The sequence below is a fragment of the Haemaphysalis longicornis genome, unplaced genomic scaffold, assembly GCF_048455015.1.
Source record: "Haemaphysalis longicornis isolate Haplotype H1 unplaced genomic scaffold, Haemaphysalis longicornis Haplotype H1 scaffold_1, whole genome shotgun sequence".
Classification (NCBI taxonomy): Eukaryota; Metazoa; Arthropoda; class Arachnida; order Ixodida; family Ixodidae; genus Haemaphysalis; species Haemaphysalis longicornis.
This window is the reverse complement of record NW_027526203.1, coordinates 249,075,997-249,096,879: the sequence shown is the minus strand read 5'-3', so window position 1 is coordinate 249,096,879 and position 20,883 is coordinate 249,075,997. Positions and strand designations below refer to the sequence as shown.

The following is a 20,883-nucleotide window of genomic DNA, read 5'->3' as shown; positions in this document are numbered from 1 at the left end:
CGCCCGAGGAATCGCTAACCAAGAACGGCCCTGTATTTAAAACCATAGTGAATAATCAGTGTGATTATTACCCTAGCCTTTTTTTTTTTCAGTTAGTACCACCGAGCTCTGAGCCTCTTAGTTGTTCTTTGACACGACGGGCATAACGTCATGGTGAGTTGGTATGATAAAGCATCACACTTTCGCGTTCCGAGTGCCTGAAGGAACGCTCCGAACCACTAATAGTAAAGCCAGTTGCGGAAACAAAATTCTACCCACGGCTCTGGGTCGGAAATGCGAAGCGAGCGCTGCGCAAATAACGGACTTAGCCTCAGCGTCGGGATAAATGCGTGTGGAATAGCAAGCCACCTCCGCTCTTATGAGAAGCCCGTGGTTCACTCGGCAACACCCCTTTTATCGCAGAGTACTTTGTGTGCCATAGCTCTAAGAAACAATTTCCACACGCGTGCATCACGACCCATTGCCATCATCGTATTCCAAAGCCACTAGTGGTTAAGGCGAGGATGGAGGATCCCTGTTCATACAGGGTTCTCGATCCCGCTACTCGTGAAAGGCACTGACGAGTGTAACATTGTTGTACTGCACGTTTCTGCGCATCCAAGTTGCACCATGTTCTTAATTAAGAGCTTCCTCGACTAAAATATCTTCCGGTAGAAGTGTACGTGGGCACACTAAAGGAGGAACTGTACATGGGAAACGAAGCTGGGGAGCTTTTTACGTAACTTCTACCGGCGGCTGAGAAGTACAAAGAAAACTGTTTCGGCAAAATATGCTATTATGAGCAATATGAAAGGGAACACGGGAACGCATAGAAAACACCGTCAGACCCAGCTATGCGTGATACGCAGCGGCCGTCGTCGGAAACAAAGTGGTAAATGGGACGCTGTTCTAACAACTGTTCCCATCCCCGCCGTGCGTCTTATCGGCTGCCGGACGAAACCATATTATCGGCGAAATGACGTAAGCTGCTGATTTGCAGAAATGCCAGCGTGGTGGGAGTGCCAACAGTTAGGGGAAGAGCACCCTCCTTTCCCCTTTGATTTTCACAGCGCCATCCGCGTATCGCTCTGAGTCTGTTTCGAGGATGTTTCCACGTGTTCCTGTGTTCCCTTTCATATTGCTCATAATAGTACCAAACAACGAAAAGGGTACACAGCACGTCTATATAGACTTTCAAACTTGCGTAAGCGGAATTTCATTCCGTTTCGCTCGCAGTTAATGACATGAAAACACTGTCGTGTGACAACGGGGGCCGTATGCGAAGTCAGGATTTTCGCCCAAAACGGTTCCAGAGCAGCGCTGATGGGCAATGTCGCAGCAGCTCAGTGGTTACAGAGTCCACAGAAACAGCAGGGAACACAACTGCGTACTAGTGGGTCAACGTCATGCATATGAAGGGGAAAAAATGAATTACTCTTGGACCCCGCCAGGCGTTAAGTGTGGGTCGAATAATGATTTGGCGTTCCACCACGCTTCGCTTCCCTCCTGAATGACATCTCATTCTAGCAGAGCGCGCAACATTTCCACTTCGTTTTACTTCCCGACTGTCAGGCCATTGGGAATGTTTGCGCTCTATATTTCGTGTTCGCGACGACGTTTCGGCCTCATTTGCTGGGTGCCTTCGTGGCACTTCCGACGTATTGTCGCGCCTCGTCCAATAGGGCCCTCGAACTTTGGCGCAATTTGTGACGTAGCTAACTGCCCATAAATGAAGTTCTGCACTGTATACTAGAAATAAGCTTCTCCGGAATCACTTGGACTGATTCTCTAGTCTGCAAAAACGAAGAAAAGTTCTAATCGTGTCAGCTGAACTCGCTGCAGTGTCCTTTTTCGTGAAGCGAAGGCGCCTAGTTGCATTCCCGCCACCACTTCTCTGATTTGTTTTCTTGTTCGACATGGGTCGAAAGCTGTCAAGGATGCTGACACCAAATGACAGCTTTTAAATTCATTAAATTTAGTGCGTCCACCCCACTGTACGTTTTGCCTCTAAGATAATTTTTTTAATCGTGGGCCACATTATTTTTTACTTGTCCGCTGATTCGCTGCGAATTTTATTCAATGTTATTCACAGTTTCGTTTTGTTTGTTTTTTCTTCTTGACAGAAATAATAAAAAAATAAATCCAACAAAATCAATCAGCTCTTATGAGCTCCGCTCTCCTGTGGTTTAATGTCGCATCATGTATTGACAGCTGCGCTCATTTTGCCTCTTAAAATGTATCAGTGCAATTATTTTGCTCCGATTTATTCTATGAGAGGAAATGAATTCGTGTTGTTGCCAACTGCAGTAACTTAGACAAGATCAGAGAGGTATATCGATGTGGTCATACGTTCAGAAAACGTTCTATGGTTCAAAAAAGTTTCGGCCATTGGTATGAACTATATATCGTGCCTATTTCCTGCGTAGTTTCCCTTCTTTCTAGCATTTTTCTGCGCATGCGTGTACATGTGCGTGTTGCGCGTCGCAATATCTATATTTTTGCTTGAATCTCCGTTCTCAGTACGTCATGCGGGACCGGCTCTACCCCATGACGATGCGGACACCGTACATCACTGAAGCGGACCAGTTCGCTGCCTTCACTGCGCTGCGACTGACCACACTAAAGGTGCGTGGGGACTTACCAAAATGAAACGTGAGAAAGCCTCAGCGGAAGAGCAGTTTTATCTTACCTTGAAAAGAAAAAAGTGCCTGGTATATAAGGTGAATTTTATTCATATTAAAAAGGAATTAATTGATGCGATACATATGTGGTGCAGGCTGGGAACCTCTTTCCCTCTCACAGTCACCTCACCTCACCCTAATTGGAAATCTTAGCTTTACGGGAGAGGCAGATCCCGAAATAGTAAGTTAAAGGACAGAAGTATAACTGAGATCATCAGCCCGTTAAGCCATCCGCCGGCTTTGGGGGATTGGAACCACTGGGTGCATTTTTAAATCTCGTCGTCCGAGTCAAGGCGTAAACCCGAAGCGTAAACCCGTGCCCGAGTCAAGGCGTGGCGTAAACAATGGCAGAAAAAACGTCACAGTATAGCTTGCAACTCGATGCTGGGAAGCTGTAAGCCTGTAGTTAGATGTCACTTGCGAAGCATAATACTATAACATGATCGATACTCCTGGAGGCGTATACGCTTAAGCAAGGCGTGCCCACATTCCTTCACGTGGCAGGCGCTGTGAAGTGCAGCCCGTACGAGCGCTGCACTCAATGTAAAACGTAGTCTGCCGGCCACCTCAGGGATATAGCAGACCACGGCTTGCTCCGAAAGATTAGCGTGCAGGAAGAGTAGCCCGAAACACCGTTTTTTATTTAGTTGTGATACTTCCTCGATCCGGATGTTGTGGCGAAAACAGCGGAGAGATTGGTCACGTACATGGCAAGTCAAAATCTGTCAGCCTACTAGTAACAATAACCAATCAGAAGGAAATACTACGACGAAAGTCACTGCTCGGCCGACGCTTAAAGGGACCTGCAACACTTCTTTCAACGTTTTTTTCCGAATTCTTTTAAATGGTTGCAGAACGTGGTCAACCAACATATCCATTTCGTGTATTAGGGTGTTGCAAGTACCTCAGCCAAAACTTACTGCTCTATACCCATCAGATAACTTATAAATTTGTTCAAAAGATTGTTCTCTCTTTCGCGTTATTGTCGTTCTTAGACCAACGTAATTACATCATTTGAGCGGCGTAGCGGCTATTGGCCGGCTTTCCCTCAGTTGTAGCAGCGAATGCATTCGATAGACACTTTAAAAAGAAAGCTCGAAAAGCAAAGCAGAAACGCAAACGTATCTGCTGCGATGAGCAAATCACGCAGTGCCACTCCGTGCTGGAGATAACTATAGCTTTCGCAGGGCTTCCGGACGCGAAAGAAAGAGTGAAAGCGTTTATCGGAAGTGTTGCAGAGTCCCTTTAAACTTTTGCGACGTGGGACTCAACTACATGCCTCCGCAGCCTACATCAATGTACGGCAGTCGGCGCCAGGAAAGAAGACAAACATTTGCACGAAGATGACGCCAAAATAAATCTACTTCAAGGAGATCGCATTTTAAGGATGTTGCGTATTGTTTCTTTTTTGCCGAAATTCCGTGTTACTAAAGGATAAAAATGCCATTTATGCTTGCCAGCATCCCTCAAGGAGCTTAGTTGCCAGTTTGAGAATGTTGTAGCTCTGGTAACGTATATATGAATTCATGTTCTAAAATGTGTAGCTGGTAAGCATTTTTCTGAAGACATATCCTATCCTGTTGGTTCTCTACCATGAGTGGGCCAGGAATTCCTTACGGGCTTTTTAAAGTTATAGAGGACTCTGCGATTTACCTTGACCCTTGTGATAATGTCTAACAATCTGCACTTGTACCTAACGGCGCCCAAATACTTACTCAGTGCCCGCATTTTTTGTCTGATGTTTGTGCTGAAGCGTGTGATATGGCAATACAATTTGCACTATCAACTAAAAGTTACCCTTGCGCCTGTATGCTGCCGTTTGTGTGTCTGGCCTTTTCGCATAGCTCGCGTGCTGCGCAATAAAGCCAACGTTAGGCAACGTTAAAACGTGTTCCGCAGAGAAACGTGAAGTCATGCAGTGAAGTCCACGTTTCGCCTTGCCAGCAAGGTTTGACAAAAAGGAGAAAATAATATTGAGTAGATTTTCAGGGAGAGCTTCGCGGGCCTTTAAAATGCCCTCGTGGTCCGCGGACCCCAATTTGGGACTCACTGTCGTAACCTTAACCACATGTACAATGACTTGTAGCACAACGTAAGCGTAGCGCTTACGGCGGTACGAGAAACAGTACTATTCTTGTGAATTCCGGGGTACGTTCTACTTATGGCAGTAAATATTTAACTTAAGTCAGGAATATCAATGATAATTACAGAATACGTCAAAATGGTAATCGTGCACATCCGCTAAGTTGCCAAAACAAAACAGCGCTTACGACGGGACAGCAAAAAAGGAGGTGGCTACACTCACGAAGTCCAGGTGGTATGAACCAACAATCCCAAAGACTTCTATCTCTAAGTTGCCACAGATCGATGGCTCAACAGAGCAGAAAGGCTTTACTGTCTAACGTAGGCTAACTTTCCCAGACAAAACGTGATACGGAAGAACAGAGCGACGCAACGTCATCACCTTTACCATTCCCAGAATGATGGGAAGCGGAGCACTCGGTATTAATCCGGGGGTGACTGCGCCAATGGGTAGGGCTGAGGTAGGCGTTTGAAACTTCCCATGATTCAGCAACAGTGCTCGCTAATCTATTCTACTTGCAGAGCAATTCCAGTGTTCAAGATATTCTAAAGATTCATATATCTGGACATTATGAATGTTCCTGGAAAAAAAGAGGGGGGGGGGGAGACCGGATGAGTCTCGTGTAAAAAAGCGGGTACCATTTTAACAAAACGCCCGAATAAACGGCGCTCCTCTGCAAAAAAGCTAAAAGAAGCGGAGACTTTAGCCAAAACAGTTAATCGGAAATACGTCATGCTTTCTTAAAAACAAGTTTTTAAACCCCCCCCCCCCCCCCCCTCCACACGTACGTGTTAATTCACGCAAATACCAAGAAGACTTCATCCTTTCAGACGGGAAGTGTGACAACTGAGCAAGAATTAGACTCTTGATTGACTAGACAAAAAAACATGATTGTGTTGTTCTTGAAGCAATCCCGGAGTGCAGCGACCGCTTACCGACCATCGTGTCCCTCAGTTCGACACTTGTGGTTGACGTTACTGTAATGGCTGGTAACTTGCTCAGGGCAAACGCTGTCGCCGCCCCCCCCCCCCCCCCCCTCCTTCCGTGGACACCCAATTGTCTCTGCTGGCATCTGATTTGGCTGAGCTTGCCCCAGAAAATATGTTTATGAAGCTGAAACATGTAAACTTTTTACGCGAATAATAATAGCTGTTTGTGCGTCCTTTCTGTGTTTAACGAGAAATATGCATAGGAGCTGAATGCTGAAGTTGCTCTACAGGTCGATGCGGGTATGCGTTCCAGCGAATAAGAATTTCTCTGCTGTTGCACGGCTACAGACGCCGATACCTGCACTTTGGCTCAAAGGACCATTTTAGGGTTCTGCGTTACCACAATCATCGCTCGCCCACTGTTATAACCCGACATGTGAAGCGCTGCTTTTATTGCCCCTTCGTGACTACCTCGTAGTCTTAACGTGTTGTTTTCTTCTCTTTGTTTAGTCGAGTTGCGGGACCACCGACGTGCTGGTATCCATCGTCGTTGGATTCCTGACGGGTCTAAGGGTACGTCGTAGCCCCACACAAGCACATTTCGCATGGCTGTAGTCTTTGCCCCTTTTCTGCGTTTATCTTTGACCTACCTCATCGTTTCTGTCATGGCGTGAAGTAGGCAGCCACAGGAGACATAAAATTTGATCCACACAAGGAAGCCTGAAACCCTATCATGCACGTGCGATTGTTCTGCAGTTCTGCTGTGGCAGAAATGGAACTGTTGTTTTCTGTGCGCGGAACACTTGACTCGATGGTGGCATCATCCGCATTCGTACAAGATGGAAATGCAAAAACTCTTGTTCAGCATGATATTGGAAGACTTTTATTTGCTCATTAAATTAAAGTGGCACTGATGTGAGATTTAAACATTACTTAATTTATCATCTCATTCACTAAGCCCAGAATATGAAATTTGGGCGTTGAGCTGTTCAGCCGACGTACACACAATTTTGTTACGGGGAAGAAACAATATTTTTTTTTATTGTGCCAACCTGATCACCGATTTCAGGACGTCGCAATAACGTCCCACTGGGAAGTCTGCAGGGTAGCATATCTGCCGACTTGCGATGACGGTTTTCTTGTATAGACGATTTGTAACTAACAAAAAGTCAGTAACAAACAGGTGAACAATATTTCGAATGCTGAGATAGCATCAAACCGCACTGGCGGCCAGTGTGACGGTATCCTAGTAGTCCGGGAGGCGGCAGCGAATGGCGCGTGTCGTGTATCTTACGAGCTTTCCACAGTAACTCAGGTTACAGAATTCCACTGCATAGGGCAATAAAAGGTTACACGTCTTAAAATATAAAACAATGCCACCAGAAGTACAAGTTCAACGCATTGACTTAAGCGTACTCTTAAATAGGCTAGACCTAAACAGCGAATAAACTTACGTATTGCACTTCTCACAGCATCCTGCTAGGAGGTAAGAGGAATTTTATTCAGTTATATTTTATTAAAAAAATCTATTTCAAAATTTTTATGCGATTATGTAGTTCTTTTGGTGTTATTCCGTCTCAGTTTACTGGGACGTACGTGATAGAACGTATTTCACAACCGCATCATGGGCGAGAGGCTGCTTCGGAACTTGCACTCATAGTTTTTGTCTTACATCCCCACACTCTGAGACAACTGCTGTGGTTCAACTTACCCACAACGCACTCGATTGAGCAATCCATACAGCCAACAAGAAAAGTTATGCAAACGAACGATGCCGAGCCTAATATGTGACCCGTAAGTTCGGTTTACACGGTGGCATTACGTAAAGCGAGTATGACGTTCGGCGCTGCGTAGGTGGCAAGGATGCAGATAACATGAACGTTGTCGTTATTCGCCGAATTTTCTTCGTTGCATCGCCATAGATTGGTCACTGCAGTGCATTGTGGCGAAGCTGAACCACGGGATTGCCTTAGTGTGCACTATGGTTTCGAGAACAGGGCTAGTTGGTTAAAACGTTAGTTGGCTAGTTGCTAGTTGTCCATGTTTGCTAGTCGCTAGTTGCTAGTTGCCCATGGCTAGTTGCCCATGTTTAAAGCCGAGCTAGTTTCCCATGTTTAACAGGGTTAGTTGCTCATGTTTAAAGCCTAGCCCTTTTTTGTGTAGTGCTCTTCCACAGTTGAGTTAAGAACAATGACAGGATTGGTTCCTCTCGCTTGTGTACGTTGATTGCCTTGCGATAGAAATCACAGGCAAAACTCGTTCACATTATCGTTCATGTCTTTTCTGCTTTCCTTAAACCACGGCCGGAACTTTACAAGCGACTACCGTTTCTTGACAGCAACACGTGTGCAGTCGCAACCTGTCAAAAAGCTCCGACCGCAAAATCTCGGCGGGTGAATAACATACCATCATTTAAAAAACTTATGCATAATTTCGGCTTCTAAGCAGCATGCAGACAAAAAAATGTTCCCGCGGCAAGAGAACTCATCGCTGTATGATGAAAACTTGACAACGGAACAGGTGCTAACCAATCACTAGCTATTCTTACGAGCAAACAGATTCTTGTGTCTTCCCCTAGGCAGTTACGTTCGTTTAGGTTATACTTATCTGTGATTTCGTTGTCATTCTAACGTATTTTTCTTGCAGTAAAACTGTTTGCGTTCGTTTTTTTTTCTCTTGCAGATATACAGCGTGGCTTGTGTCATCTCATTTTACAAGAAGGCCAAGAATGGCGGCTTGAGTGCCTTCCGCAAAGGTAAAACGAAAATAGTTTGCTACTTTATTTAAAAACACATCGGCATATGATTTAAATAGCCGCGATGCTTGATTTGCAAGAAGCCCTCAGTGACATAATCTTGATCTTGCCTGCTATCTAAGACTAATCACGTTGTGTGGCAGGATGCACCTCTTAAAAAGATATACCGTGAGTGATTGCAACGAATGAAAATATTTTAACATTATTTAGCGCACCACATGTTCAGCTGATCAATATTTACGATAGTCGAAATTCCTCTTGAAGCATCCCTCCGGTGAAGTCAATGCCTAAGACCAGTGCTGGATGTTCAAGAAGGCTGTCCTAGAGACTCAATATTCACCGCAACTCCTCAATCCTTAGGGTCAAATTTTTGAAAGTTTATTACCTTGGGAGGATACCTAAAGGCTAAAAAGCTCCTCATATTCTAAGGTAAATGGTCAAGCACACCTTACTAAGGAGCTCATAGTGAGGCCTTCTTCGGATAGTCCTTTTTTCTGGTAGGCACCACGCTTCCTTAATGCTTCCTTACCTAGCTCGAGCATCTTGAAGCACGCTTCGCTGCGCAACAGCTTGGTCTGCACTTAAAAGCAGTAGTGCTTGTTTCACAGCTTTGGCGACGCCTGAAGCGTGCATGCAGCGTGCGGAGAGGACAACCGACACGCTCGGTGTCTCAGCTTGAGTCGCCGCGTGCCACACAACGCCGGGACGCAGTTTCCTCCATGTAGACAGTGTATACTCAAGCAGCAGCTTTGCACACTTCACCAGATTTGCTTCAGATTTGTTGACAGCTTCACCAGATGGTGTCTAGTCGTATCCGGCTACGACAGTGACGTCTTTGTGGGCAAGGTCCATTCAATGGAACAGTGCAGTGACCAAAAGATTTAATCTTTTGTTTTCCTGTTTCCAACCTAAGGTTACTGTTTCGGCACAAGAAAGCATGTAAGACGGTTTTAATTTGCCGTGAAAAGTCAAATCCCGGGTATCGTGCAAAGAAACCCGAGTAGTTAGCGCAGAAGAAAAGGGCGAGAAACGAACACATATTTGCCAGACCAAATGAAGTTTCCCCGTGAAGCCATCTAGAGCCTTTAAACAATACGCGTAAAAACTAAAGATAGCGCTCAAAGGCATGCGTACCTCAAAACATACACACTTTTAGAGATGTGAGCTTACCTTTTTTGTAATTTAGGAAAATATATTTATATTATTGGGTACCCATTCTCAACACCAGACGTTCACAAGCAGCTCGTGGTCGCTGTTTGGAGCCTCTTTACTCAACAAATGCATAGCGATGATTTTAAAATTACATGCCTCCCTTGAATTTAAGTTGAAGAGCATCAAAAGCATCTCATTTTAGGAACCGCACAAGGTACAAGAGTCTTAAAATTTGGCTCCTAGCTAGCCGATCCCAATCCATACACGCTGCGCGCCGCAAAGTAGGCCAGAATAGAGATCTCCTATGGGCCTTTCGAATTGCGGTCGGCTACTGAAATACAAAATGTTTAGGTGCACGAATATTTGAAACTTCTAATTATTCGCGAAAAGAGTTTGTTATTTTATTGGATTCGCAGCGCACTTATACAGTTCGAAGTAACCTTACAAATAATGAAGCACTAAATGCTGGCTCTGCCGCACGACATGCATACGTTCAAGCTTCACCGCTTGGCGTAATCTTTTGGGGTTGGCTTTTTTGCGCGACGCTAGAGCTGCGCAAAGAAGCTTAACGCGTGCAAGCCTTGCTCGAAACTACTGTATGCTGCTAACTCTAATGTCTGTTCGGTGAAGTGGATTGCTATTTGTGCAAAATTTATCAGATGAAATGAAGTTTTCTGTCAGTGTAGTGGTGTGAGTGAGAAATCGACAGTTATTATTTGTTGGCTTGCAGTAAGGTCATGCCAGCCAGCAACATGTCCAGCTTCCTTTCAATGACCGTAAAGATTTGTCAAATATATGCTGCCCGTATTCAACAGCATGTCGTAAGAAACCCGCATTTTCATACGGCAATGAATTATTGCATTTTTTGTTCCACGGATATGGCTTCTTTTCTTAATATTTTATGCTTATTTTTATTTTTTTCGTACTATTTTCTTATGAAGCACTACTATACCTACCTAAAACGTGTCGAGTCCTGACAGCCTAAGTTATGTTTTTTTTTTTTTACAGGAAAGCTTTCTATACCTGACTGATAGCGAGCGGTGCACGGCAAAATGCTCTAAAGAAAAACCACCTTTACACGAGCGCCTCAAGAGAAAAAATGCGTCCCTTGGTCGGAATCAAACCTAGGTCCCACGCGTAATTAACTCGGCGTCTATCCGATTGTGCCATTCCGACACGGTCGAAGCAGTTTGGATTTTAGAGCGAAGCTTTCTTTGCCTCACCGGTGGGGACCCCACAGGAAAGCCAACTTCCTCTGACGATGGTGATGATCGTGGGTGAAGTGAAAGATGGTTTAAACGCGAAGCTTTCTCTGGTCAAAAGACAATTTCTTCAAAGTCCGAAGTCAAAGTCCCCAATTCGAATCGTTACGCCCAAAACGTGCTGCAGGAAAGCCAACTTACAGAATGGGCTTCCACAAAGGCACATCAAGCGCAGGTGCACAGTCAACACGTTATCCCTGGCCAGTCCCCTCGAGTGGGTACGCTCCAAACACTTCAAGGCAATCATCATCATCATAATCATAATCATCATCATCGTTGTCGTCATCGGCATTAGAGCACGCGGAAAAGTCGGGTTCGGCGCAAGGCATTTTGGCGTTAGACGCAGGTGCAGAGAGTCGTTGCATTGCGACCACCAGTCAATGCATCGCCTGCTGCCGTCATGGGCAGACGACAACAAACGAATCCCTCGCGAGATTGGACTTTCATTCGACTCGGTTTGCGGCGGAAAAAAAGTTCCAAGTTTCCACCATCTTTGTCTTTAGACAAAGGGGCTTCGATTTTTGTCATTGTATCAACGTTTTAGAAGATTTATAAACGCTAAAGCAAAGATATTTGTGTAGGCAAATATTCAAGTTGATTCACAGTAATTTTTACTTTTCGAATTCAAAAAGATACGATTTGATTCGCAATCAGTTCGTACTATTATTATTTGACTCGCAGTCCTAAATTTCATATACACACACCTCGAACCAGTTCTGGACAGAACGAAGCAGCGAGAGGGGAGTCATGTTGGCATGACCAGGAAATTCTGTCTAGTGCCCCGGGAGCTGTTTTTATGATGGAGGCGAAAAGCAGAGATGACCGTGTGTGCGCCATTTTTGTGCACGTTGAAGAAACCGGCTCTTGAAATTAATCAGTAATCGTACACCATGGATCCGCCCATGTCCGCGGTGTAGCTTCGGCTCGTAAAACACCGATATCAGTTTGACTGCATAATTTTGATAGCGATACATAATACATAACGAAAATCTCGATTTAAACATAGCTGCGAGTCATTATTTATTTCCGGCTTTGATCCAAGCACAGCTGTCGCACCTTTTCTGGAAGAGAAGCATCCACCGGCGTCAGGCCACGCACGGCTTCCTCGACTATAAGATGAAATTTACTAAGCTTTAGACGCTCGCTTATACAATTCTCATTTGTCACCGATATTCCCGATCCAAATGCTCGATTATATAAAGAACTGCGTGGTAAGATCAATAAAATCTGACTGAACACCGCGTAACGCATATTACCAACTGTCACCTAAACGCTATTTGGCTGCTGCTTCGTCGTGTACTTGGCATTGGAACGAAAGTTCTCTGCGATGAACTTTGCATAGTTCCTATATTACACGCCGCCGCTGACTCAGTGGTATTACAAGATATGAGCCAAACTGTTGAAGGGTCCATGAAGAGTGCTTTGTCCCGCTAACAATGACACTGGTAATACCGCAGACTTTGAAAAGCTAACAAAGGTATAAAAGAAAACATGTAAACCCGTGGCAACTCCCCAGCCCCTTTCCGGCAAGTTTTCTATAACATCACAAAATCTTCTGTGTTCGATTGACAGCCGCCGACTTAAATCGCCAAGAAACATGGCAGCGCGATTGTAGGGGGTCTCCTGATCAGTTTGATCGTATCACTTGAATATTAACGTGCAGTTAACACACTGAAGATCGTTTTTAGTGCTGGTTAATAGTACGCCACTCCTGCGCATATCACGTCACTGCAGCGCGAAATTTGAAACTATTGCGGTTGGTTGTGTTTTTTGGGTTTGAAAAACGTCTTTCGTGGCTGGAACAGAGCTAAGTGTGGTACGGAAGGCTAAATCAAATTAAACCGGCTTGTATTTTGTCTTCATGGCCCCTTTAAGCGCCTGATGCTACAGGAGCGGGAAAGAAGGGATTGATATCCGGCTAAAGGGAGAATAAATTGGGCCTATTGAGATTTTCTATGGGGAAAATTCAATTGGCAGTTGCTGACTCAATGTTGCCATAAAACCCTCATGGGCAGTCAACAACTATAAAGAAAAAGGGCTAAAAGAAAGATACTTCTGAAAATCTCGCTAATGACTACTCTCGCACATCGCTCACGCAACTTCATCAACATTTTTGCAGAGCTGTCCAACAATGCCGACTACTTTTCCGAGAGGCTGGAGCGGCTCAAGGACGTTGAAGACTACGTGCCGAAGCCGATGATAGCCCCGATGTGAGTGTCCACCCCTTCCCTCTACCTGTTTCGCTCTTTTTTTCACCCTAACCGAACTGGATATCAAAAAGAACATTACCGTTTCCAACTTTACAATGGGCTTAATAATGTCCTACAATATTGAAACCTAGATGAGGCCTTCTGTAGTGATACTCATGGAAAACAGGATAAGTTTACACTGTCATGGCATCAACAGTTGACCCGCCACGCTTTCTGTGTGGGTAAGGCATTGTGCTGGTGAGCACGAACACACGGGCCTTGCTGTAGCAGCCGTTTATTTTCTCACAGAGGCGAAAACAGAGAACGCCCGTGCGTCGAAACTTCAGACTGAACGTTAGGGGTCCCACAGCCGGGTTGCAGCTTTGGCGCGTAAAATCAGCGAGATGGAAAGTAGAGACACGCATAATTAATGATAATTCGAATGAAACTGTGAACCTAGGCGTTTGCGAGGGGTAATGCATTGTGCTGGAGTCGAGGTCTCGGGTTTAATTCTCTACCGTGGATACTGTTATTTATTATAAGCAAAAGCCGAGAAATCCATGGATGTGGGCTTCGAAAAGGGTTTTCCTTGCTCCAAAAACTCCCGAATTTACCTCTCCGACACGTTGTGGACGCCTGAGTCACGGTCCGGGGGTTTTTAAGAATCATGGTGGCAAAACAGAGCAAGTTGTAACGTAGACTGTAGGGGAAGCGCACCGGACGAGCAATGATCCTGCGCGTCTCAAGCATCTGCGTCTTTGCACGATAAAAAGTTCGCTTTTGTCGAAGGCCAATAGTTCTAGGCACCTGAACCTTTGTACGTTTGCTTTAGAATGTGCCACAGTTAGGCGATAACATGTAAGCATAAAAAAACTTATGTATATGAGTGTTCGTCTTCTTCAATAAAAATTCAATTGATAGTCAGCGCTTGCCTTGTGTTCTTTCTCTTACGCTACGAGTTGCGCTGTTTTGCCGCCATGATTGCCATTCACCAACTCGCCCAAATAACTGTCCTTACTCATGCATTTCAGTTAAAAGAATTTTTTCTTCCCCCGGGGTCGTTGGAGCGCAGCTGGCTGCCACTCCCAATCGTAAGACACAATTGCATAACCGCAACCGTGGCCTAGTGATTAGGGCACCCATCTCGGCAGCGGGAGACTGCGGATTCGAGCCCCACCACCATGTACCCACCGGTTCAACAGGGTAAACGTTTTCCTCGGCCCATGGTGCCCGCGCTCTCACAGGGGTGCGTGCGCTTGAAAGGGGTCCTCTAGGTATGCCGTCCCCACCGCCCTGTTGTTCGCTTGGATTAGCTTGGCCCTTTGGCTACGAACTTCATCGATCGGGATGGCGCTGCGTGAGAATTCAATTGCGTTTACATAATACTCAAGAAAGAGGAAGGAAGCACAGCGTCCCGGGTAGGCTTTTTGGTGTGGCATTGGAAGAGTGCTCCGAAGGTCATTGGGCCCACCCGAGGAGCATGTTTTTCTCTACTTTTTGTTTTCTGGGATTTAAAACATTTCTATTTTCACAAGGGGGAAATGCCGATGGGCTGCTTCCCCTTGGCCTTTCTTGGTGTTCTGGAATGCCGGCGTTCCTCTCTTTGCTTATTCATCGCTACCCAAACGGACGAAGGGTGGGCCGTGGGCACTATCACCAGTCCTTGTGGCATGTCACCAGTGCCTTGTGCGGGCAGCTCGTTGGAAGGGCGACAGTTTCTCCCTTGTTTTTCGTTAAAATAGCGTCGAACGAGTTAAGTTGGCCAGCTATCTTCGGTTCACACCACCGGAACGTAGTTGTTGGCGACGATCGAGCCGACAACGCAAGGCAGCCGCTTCGCCTTCGTTGCTTTTCCTTTGTACTATTATGTTGCCTCTTTTCTTAGCCTTCTTAAGCCGGTGTCACGGCCGGTGTTCTTGCTTTAGTAAAGAAAAGCCTAACGTACATTTTTATTAGAGATGCTGCTATTTTCAATTATTTACTTTTAAGTTTTACTCAAGGTTTTCTTTTTTTTTCGCTGAACAACGATAGCATGTATAAACCGCGCCAACAGCGTTAGTAATTGGGAAAAGTGTGGCCTGTATATAATTAGCGTACATTGTCTGCTATTACAGAAAATTTTTTTCCGCACCGGAGCAGTCCCCGTGAACCGAAGCAGGCTTTAGAAAAGCGACACAAGAAAAGATGAAAAGAAAATTGTCGGATTATAAAAGGGAAAACAGCGCAAACTCAGACAAGACACAAGAAGAAGGAGGTGACAAACACGAGCGCTGACTTACAACTGAGGTTTATTCCTAGGCTTTTCACATATATATGCTAATAGTCAAAAGCACAAGAAAAACCGAAAATTTCACGATAGAAGGAGATACAAAAAGCCGCTCGTCACGCTTCAACGACGCCATGTGCCACAAACACTTGCTGTACTATTGAGGGACAGATAATTAATCTCTTTCTGCGAGAGGGACAAGGAAGGAACGCTAACACATTTATCTTTTCTGCGCAATATTTCTGCGGCTTCAATTATTTCTCTTGTTGTTTTATCTTTGTGTCGTGAGATGACCTGCGTTTTTTGAAATATTGGGGCGCAGTCGTGGCAATCCCGACAGTGGACACCTAAGTGGCCACTAATCGCCGTATGTACGTTATAGTTGTGTTCCCTTAACCTTTCATTTAAGCATCGTCCAGTTTGGCCTACGTACGTTTTCCCACAAGACAGCGGAACGGAATAGACGACGCCTTTAACACATTCAACAAACCGGTTTTCGTGCTTTACGGAGCAAGACTGCACTGTTCTTTTGGTTTTGTTTACTCTAGAACACATGGAGGAAAGCTTGTTGGGAGCGGAAAACACAACATTTCCGCTAGCTCTTTTTCCTATCTTTTTCAAATTGTGCGCTATCCGGTGCATGTAAGGAATAACAGTAAGTTTGTCACGTTTGTTAGTTTCTACATCTGCTTCACTGTCTCGTCCCTCTATTTTTAACCTCTGCATCATTGTTTCTGCTATCGAGGCCAATAGCTGCTGTGGGTACCTCGCAGTCAGAAGCCGATCAACCTGCTTGCGAAAGCTATCTTGTATCGAGTGGAAACAGGACTTGTTAAGGGCATTTTTAAAACACATTCTTACGATAGACCTTTTCACGAGTTTAGAATGGGATGAGTCGAAAGGTAGAAGTGGTTTGCTGGCTCGTGGTTCGTACGCCCAGCAGATGTGATTGTGCGAAAAATGAAACTTAAGATCTAAAAACCGGATAGTTCTGTCAACGGGAATTTCAAAAGTTAAAACCAAAGGTTTAAAACAATGACGGAAATGATCTAACACCTGGAACATCAACGATTCAAGACCTGCTTCGTCGGTGTTAAAAACTACTAAAAAGTCGTCGACGTAACGAAAGATTTTGCTTACTTGTGGAATCTTCAATTGGTCATGCAAATTGCGGTCGAGGTACGCTAAAAAGAGGTCACTTAAAATTGGTGCGATGCAGGATCCGATACAGATTCCGTTAGACTGAATATAAAGCTTATCGTCCCAAGTTGCGAAAGTTGAGTTTAGGTACACCGTCAACAACTCTAAAAATCCTTGTACTGACACACCTGTACTATTTTGAAACGCGACGGAACCGTACTTGTCAATGCATTCCTCAACACAAAGCAACAGTTCACGATGTGGCAAAGAGTAATATAAATCTTTTACATCGAAAGAGCATGCCATATAGCTTTTGTCATTACATTTCTTTAAAAACTCAATGACTTCATCCGAATTCCGCACAAGGAACGGGTCTTCGACTCTTAACACACACACACACACACACACAAAAAAAAAAAGCAGCCCGAACCTGCCTCCGAAGGCCCGGATAAAATTGTTTCGGGACTCGCCTTACAAATCCCAGATATTTGCGCTGTATGTGGTAAATCACTGCCTTATACATTAGCTGCCGCTAGTGAGTGAACTTGCTGTTTCGCCGCAGGCAAAACGGCCGCCACAAGTCGTCCTTCTACGTGAGCAGCCGTCCCGCGGGCGGCGGCGGCGGCTCGGAGCGCGGCGGCATCCTGGGCGCCGGAGTGGGCGGCGCGCGGCTCACGTGCGTGACGCCCACGACGTCCACGGTGTGCGGCGGCGAGGAGAACCCCGAGGTGAAGGTGCAGGCGGCCGACATGCCGCAGGAGATGCAGCGCGCCGCCGTCGAGTCGGCCAGCCAGGCGGTGAAGCTGTACTCGACCGAGAAGCACGTGGCCGAGAGCATCAAGCAGGACTTCGACCAGATGTTCCAGCCCACTTGGCACTGCGTGGTCGGCCGCAACTGGGGAAGCTGCGTGACCCACTCCAAGCAGTGCTACGTGCGCATGGCGTACAGGGACATGACCATCCTGCTCTACCGCTCCATCTGATCAGCTCCCCCACGGAGCCCCAGTCAAGGACGGGCCCAACGGTGAACGTGCGAGGGGACAGGCTCCCCCGGTGTTTTTCAGGAGGAACTTTCTCGGCTGACGGCGTGCGCAGTCAGCGCTCGGTCGTTGATGCGCGTCCTGCGACAGCCAGAGTTTGCTATCCCGGTGTTTCGCCGGGTGCTGCCTACGCCCGTCCAAAGAGCACGCGCCTTGTGTCGGACAATTTGAACACGAGAAAGAGGTGCTCAACGGCCAATTTGGTCTCGCGCACAGCCGGTTCCTCATTGAATGCCGGCGCATACCTTGTTCACGGGTCTGTTGTGAGCAGCCTCAATCACGCCACATTGTGCTGTACGCCGCATTGTGCTGTCCGAGTCACATATTTTCGTACCTTATTTCGCCCCACAGCCTGCGAGTTCATTAAGAACTTGTTCTATTTTCTTTCTCTTTTTTATGAGCGCTGCTCTGCAGGGCCAGTTCGATTCAGAGTGCCGCAGTCTACAACTGCTGGCATGTCAAGTCTTTCGCACTGAGTGTACACTCTAGGCAGCCTGTTGAGGCGCGTAGGTAATTTCCTGAATCCTCATGAGCAATGTCCCCATCTAATATCACGCGCAAAGCCTTGGACATCTAAAATGTCTTCAAAATGTTTGTCAACGAAGCCTATGGAGACAAGCACGTTAGCACGGTGAAAGAGGTGCAAGCTTTGCTGTAATAAACGAAGGGCAGTTCTCTGTTGAACTTTGTCGAACCAATAAGTAAGAGCTGATATGAACCCAGCCTCGCTCGCGTTAGTGGACGTTGTACCCCGCGAGCGAGTTGGAAGCATTTGCATGTTTGCACGACAATATCGTATGCAAGCAATGGAAATAATGGCCTAATCACTAATGGAAGGTGGAAACCTGCTGGCGTGCATTCCTGACTAAGGAAAATGGAATGATGCTTAAGTTGCACAGTTTAATCATGAAGCACTAGCAGCAGCACCTAGCCAAGGCGAGTAACTTTGGTTTAGTGAGGCCTCTTTGGCGCTTTACGCAGCATGCATCGTGCTTGTACTTGTCGCTGTGGGCGTTTATGGGCAATTGGAACGAGACTACTTGTCAGCAAGAGCTTCACGATAAGATTTAGGGAAGGCGACCCCTACAAGCTCTGCATGAATGGCACGATGTGAATTGAGGTAGAGATGCTTTAATTAGACCAGAGGAGGCTTCTGTCAATGAACATGTTTGTGCAATGGCTGTCTCCTGGCTGGAAAGCCTTTCGACACTACTGCTAACGGGACACAACTTGGGTGGAACTATTTATTCGATGCAGCGATGTCTAGCCCAGCCATGTGCCTTCGGCCATGTCGATACGAGTTTACATACACGTTTCGCACTGAATTTCTTGTTTCATTTAGGCCTCCAGCAGCAATTTCGTGAAACAATGCTGCAAAGCAACAAGGTGGTGCACGGTAGTGTTTGGAATTGCGGATCAAGGGACCCACTCTGAATGCTACACACATTCAGTTTCGTGTGTTCTTCGTATTCTAAAGAGGTTGAAACGACTACTCAACGCGTTCAATCCGTGTCTTAAAACACCTGCCTCACACGCACGTACCTGAAAAAAAAAAGGGGGGGGGGGGGGGGAAGAATAGGAGAAATTTAGGAGCTGCATCTGAAAACGCAACTTTGGGGACGTAACTCCGTAAAGATTTTTTTCGAGATTAAAAGAGTGTCTTGATTTCGAATCTTTGCGTGGGCATTTTTAATACTTGTGCGCTAAGGTGTGGGATGTACGGCTTGCTAATGACGTAATGTAGTGGGCTGAAGATCCCTGCAAGTAACATCATACTGTTCGTCATAGATACATGTACGCTTTTTTTTCTTTTGTTATCGTTGCTGCATACGAACTTACACTTGTCTGCTCGCCGTCGTCGTTGCACGAAACAGGCTGGTGCGCTTATTATAGATTGAGTGTTTTGAGTGCGTGCGAGAGCAGTGGCCGAACATTGAGCCACGAGCTCGCCGATCATGCTTTACGGGTCCCTAGGAGCTGATCATTTCCCCTGCACGATGAACTCAACGACCAGGACATAAGGAATGCCACAAACTGGAGTCAGGAATGTGAAACTCATGGAGGTTGGCAGCCAAAGACCATTCAGCTTGCAGTTTGTAAAGTTGATGAGAACAGCTCAAAAGAACAGCGCTGTCCGGTGAACGCGTCTGAAAATGTATGAAAACAGAGAAAAGGCGAATGAGAAACGAGGGAGGCGGTTGCAATACATATCCAGCCGACAACACCAATACTCCCGTTTATTACCCACGAATTGACTTAAAGCTCACACGTTTGCTTTTTGTGTAATAACTTATTTATTGTTTAGAATGTAAAATGTAAGAGTATCTCCACTCGTAACTTACGTCATTTTTTTCTAACTTTTGTTACAAAGTGTGGGCATAAAACTTTGATGATATTTTTTTTTGTTTTTTATGAATGGTTCCCGTCCAGTATTCAAATTACAACAGTTCACAGGTGCTGGGAAGTTGTGCTCTAACCGGTACACCCTTCACGGTCTGCACTCAGGCGGCGAGCATTATGTGGCCACGCATGCAGAAACACGGCGGGGCTTTGAATCCTTTATGAAAGCAGCCTACTCGGTGATGGACCGGTCAATATCCCTTAACAACCGGTCGCTTGTGTATCATAAGACAGGCCGGTCACTGTCCCGTTTCGAGGCCCCAAGTCATTACTTATTCTATCAGAGTGAAGACTTCTCCCTTATCTGCATGCATTCTCCCGCACTGTAAAACCTCCGCGTGTCATGCTGTCATGCTGGCCCTAGCCAGTTCTTTTTGTGACACATTATTGAAAAAAAGAGAAAGAAATCTGTTTTTCATGCAACAAATTTTGTGTTGTTTTGTTTCCACTGTGTATGCCACGAAGTTTCTTGAGGTGATCTGATGCTTGTTTAAGGGATTACCAAACTGCAAAAAAAGAGGAAATATTGTATGAAAGTGGATTTATTTATTTTCAATGAGATTATTTTGAGTTGTACAATAGTATTTCTCTTTTTGAAATGTCGCCGTGCACTGACATTCCTAATACCACAGTAATAAAGATTGCATTTTCACGTGACACAGTTGGGGCTGAATTATTATCGTTCCGCGTGGCGGCACTACCGTTAGCGTACATAGTTCTTATGAACAGTCCATGTACTGTTTCCGCGGCGAATGAAGACAGCTGAAGAAGATTTCATGCTAAGCACCTGTCCCCACACAGCTTTGCAATCTTGTGTCTGAGGGTTACCAGCTTTGCAATCTTGTGTCTGAGGGTTTCAGTAGGTGCTCAAATCTCTAGGGCGACCTCCTTCTCTGGACCGTGTCCACGTGTATGTTAACAAAGCTAATAACGAAGAGTCATCAAACCCCGCCACGCAGCTCAACCGTTGCGTGGGTCACGTGTGCGCCTGCGGAAGGGATGTGAGC

The 20,883-nt window shown here is 45.8% G+C and overlaps 1 protein-coding gene across 1 annotated transcript in view; it reads left to right on the top strand.

The window, feature by feature from the left end:
- Positions 1–20,523, top strand: part of LOC144143739 (uncharacterized) — a 39,148-nt gene extending 18,625 nt beyond the window's left edge. Inside the window, exons 5-9 of the mRNA XM_077675470.1 lie at positions 2,500–2,604; positions 6,183–6,245; positions 8,355–8,427; positions 12,961–13,051; positions 16,999–20,523. Coding sequence (XP_077531596.1) covers positions 2,500–2,604; positions 6,183–6,245; positions 8,355–8,427; positions 12,961–13,051; positions 16,999–17,419 — 753 coding nt within the window. The 3' untranslated portion in view covers positions 17,420–20,523. The remainder of the gene's footprint in view (positions 1–2,499; positions 2,605–6,182; positions 6,246–8,354; positions 8,428–12,960; positions 13,052–16,998) is intronic.
- The last annotated feature ends 360 nt before the right edge of the window (positions 20,524–20,883 follow it).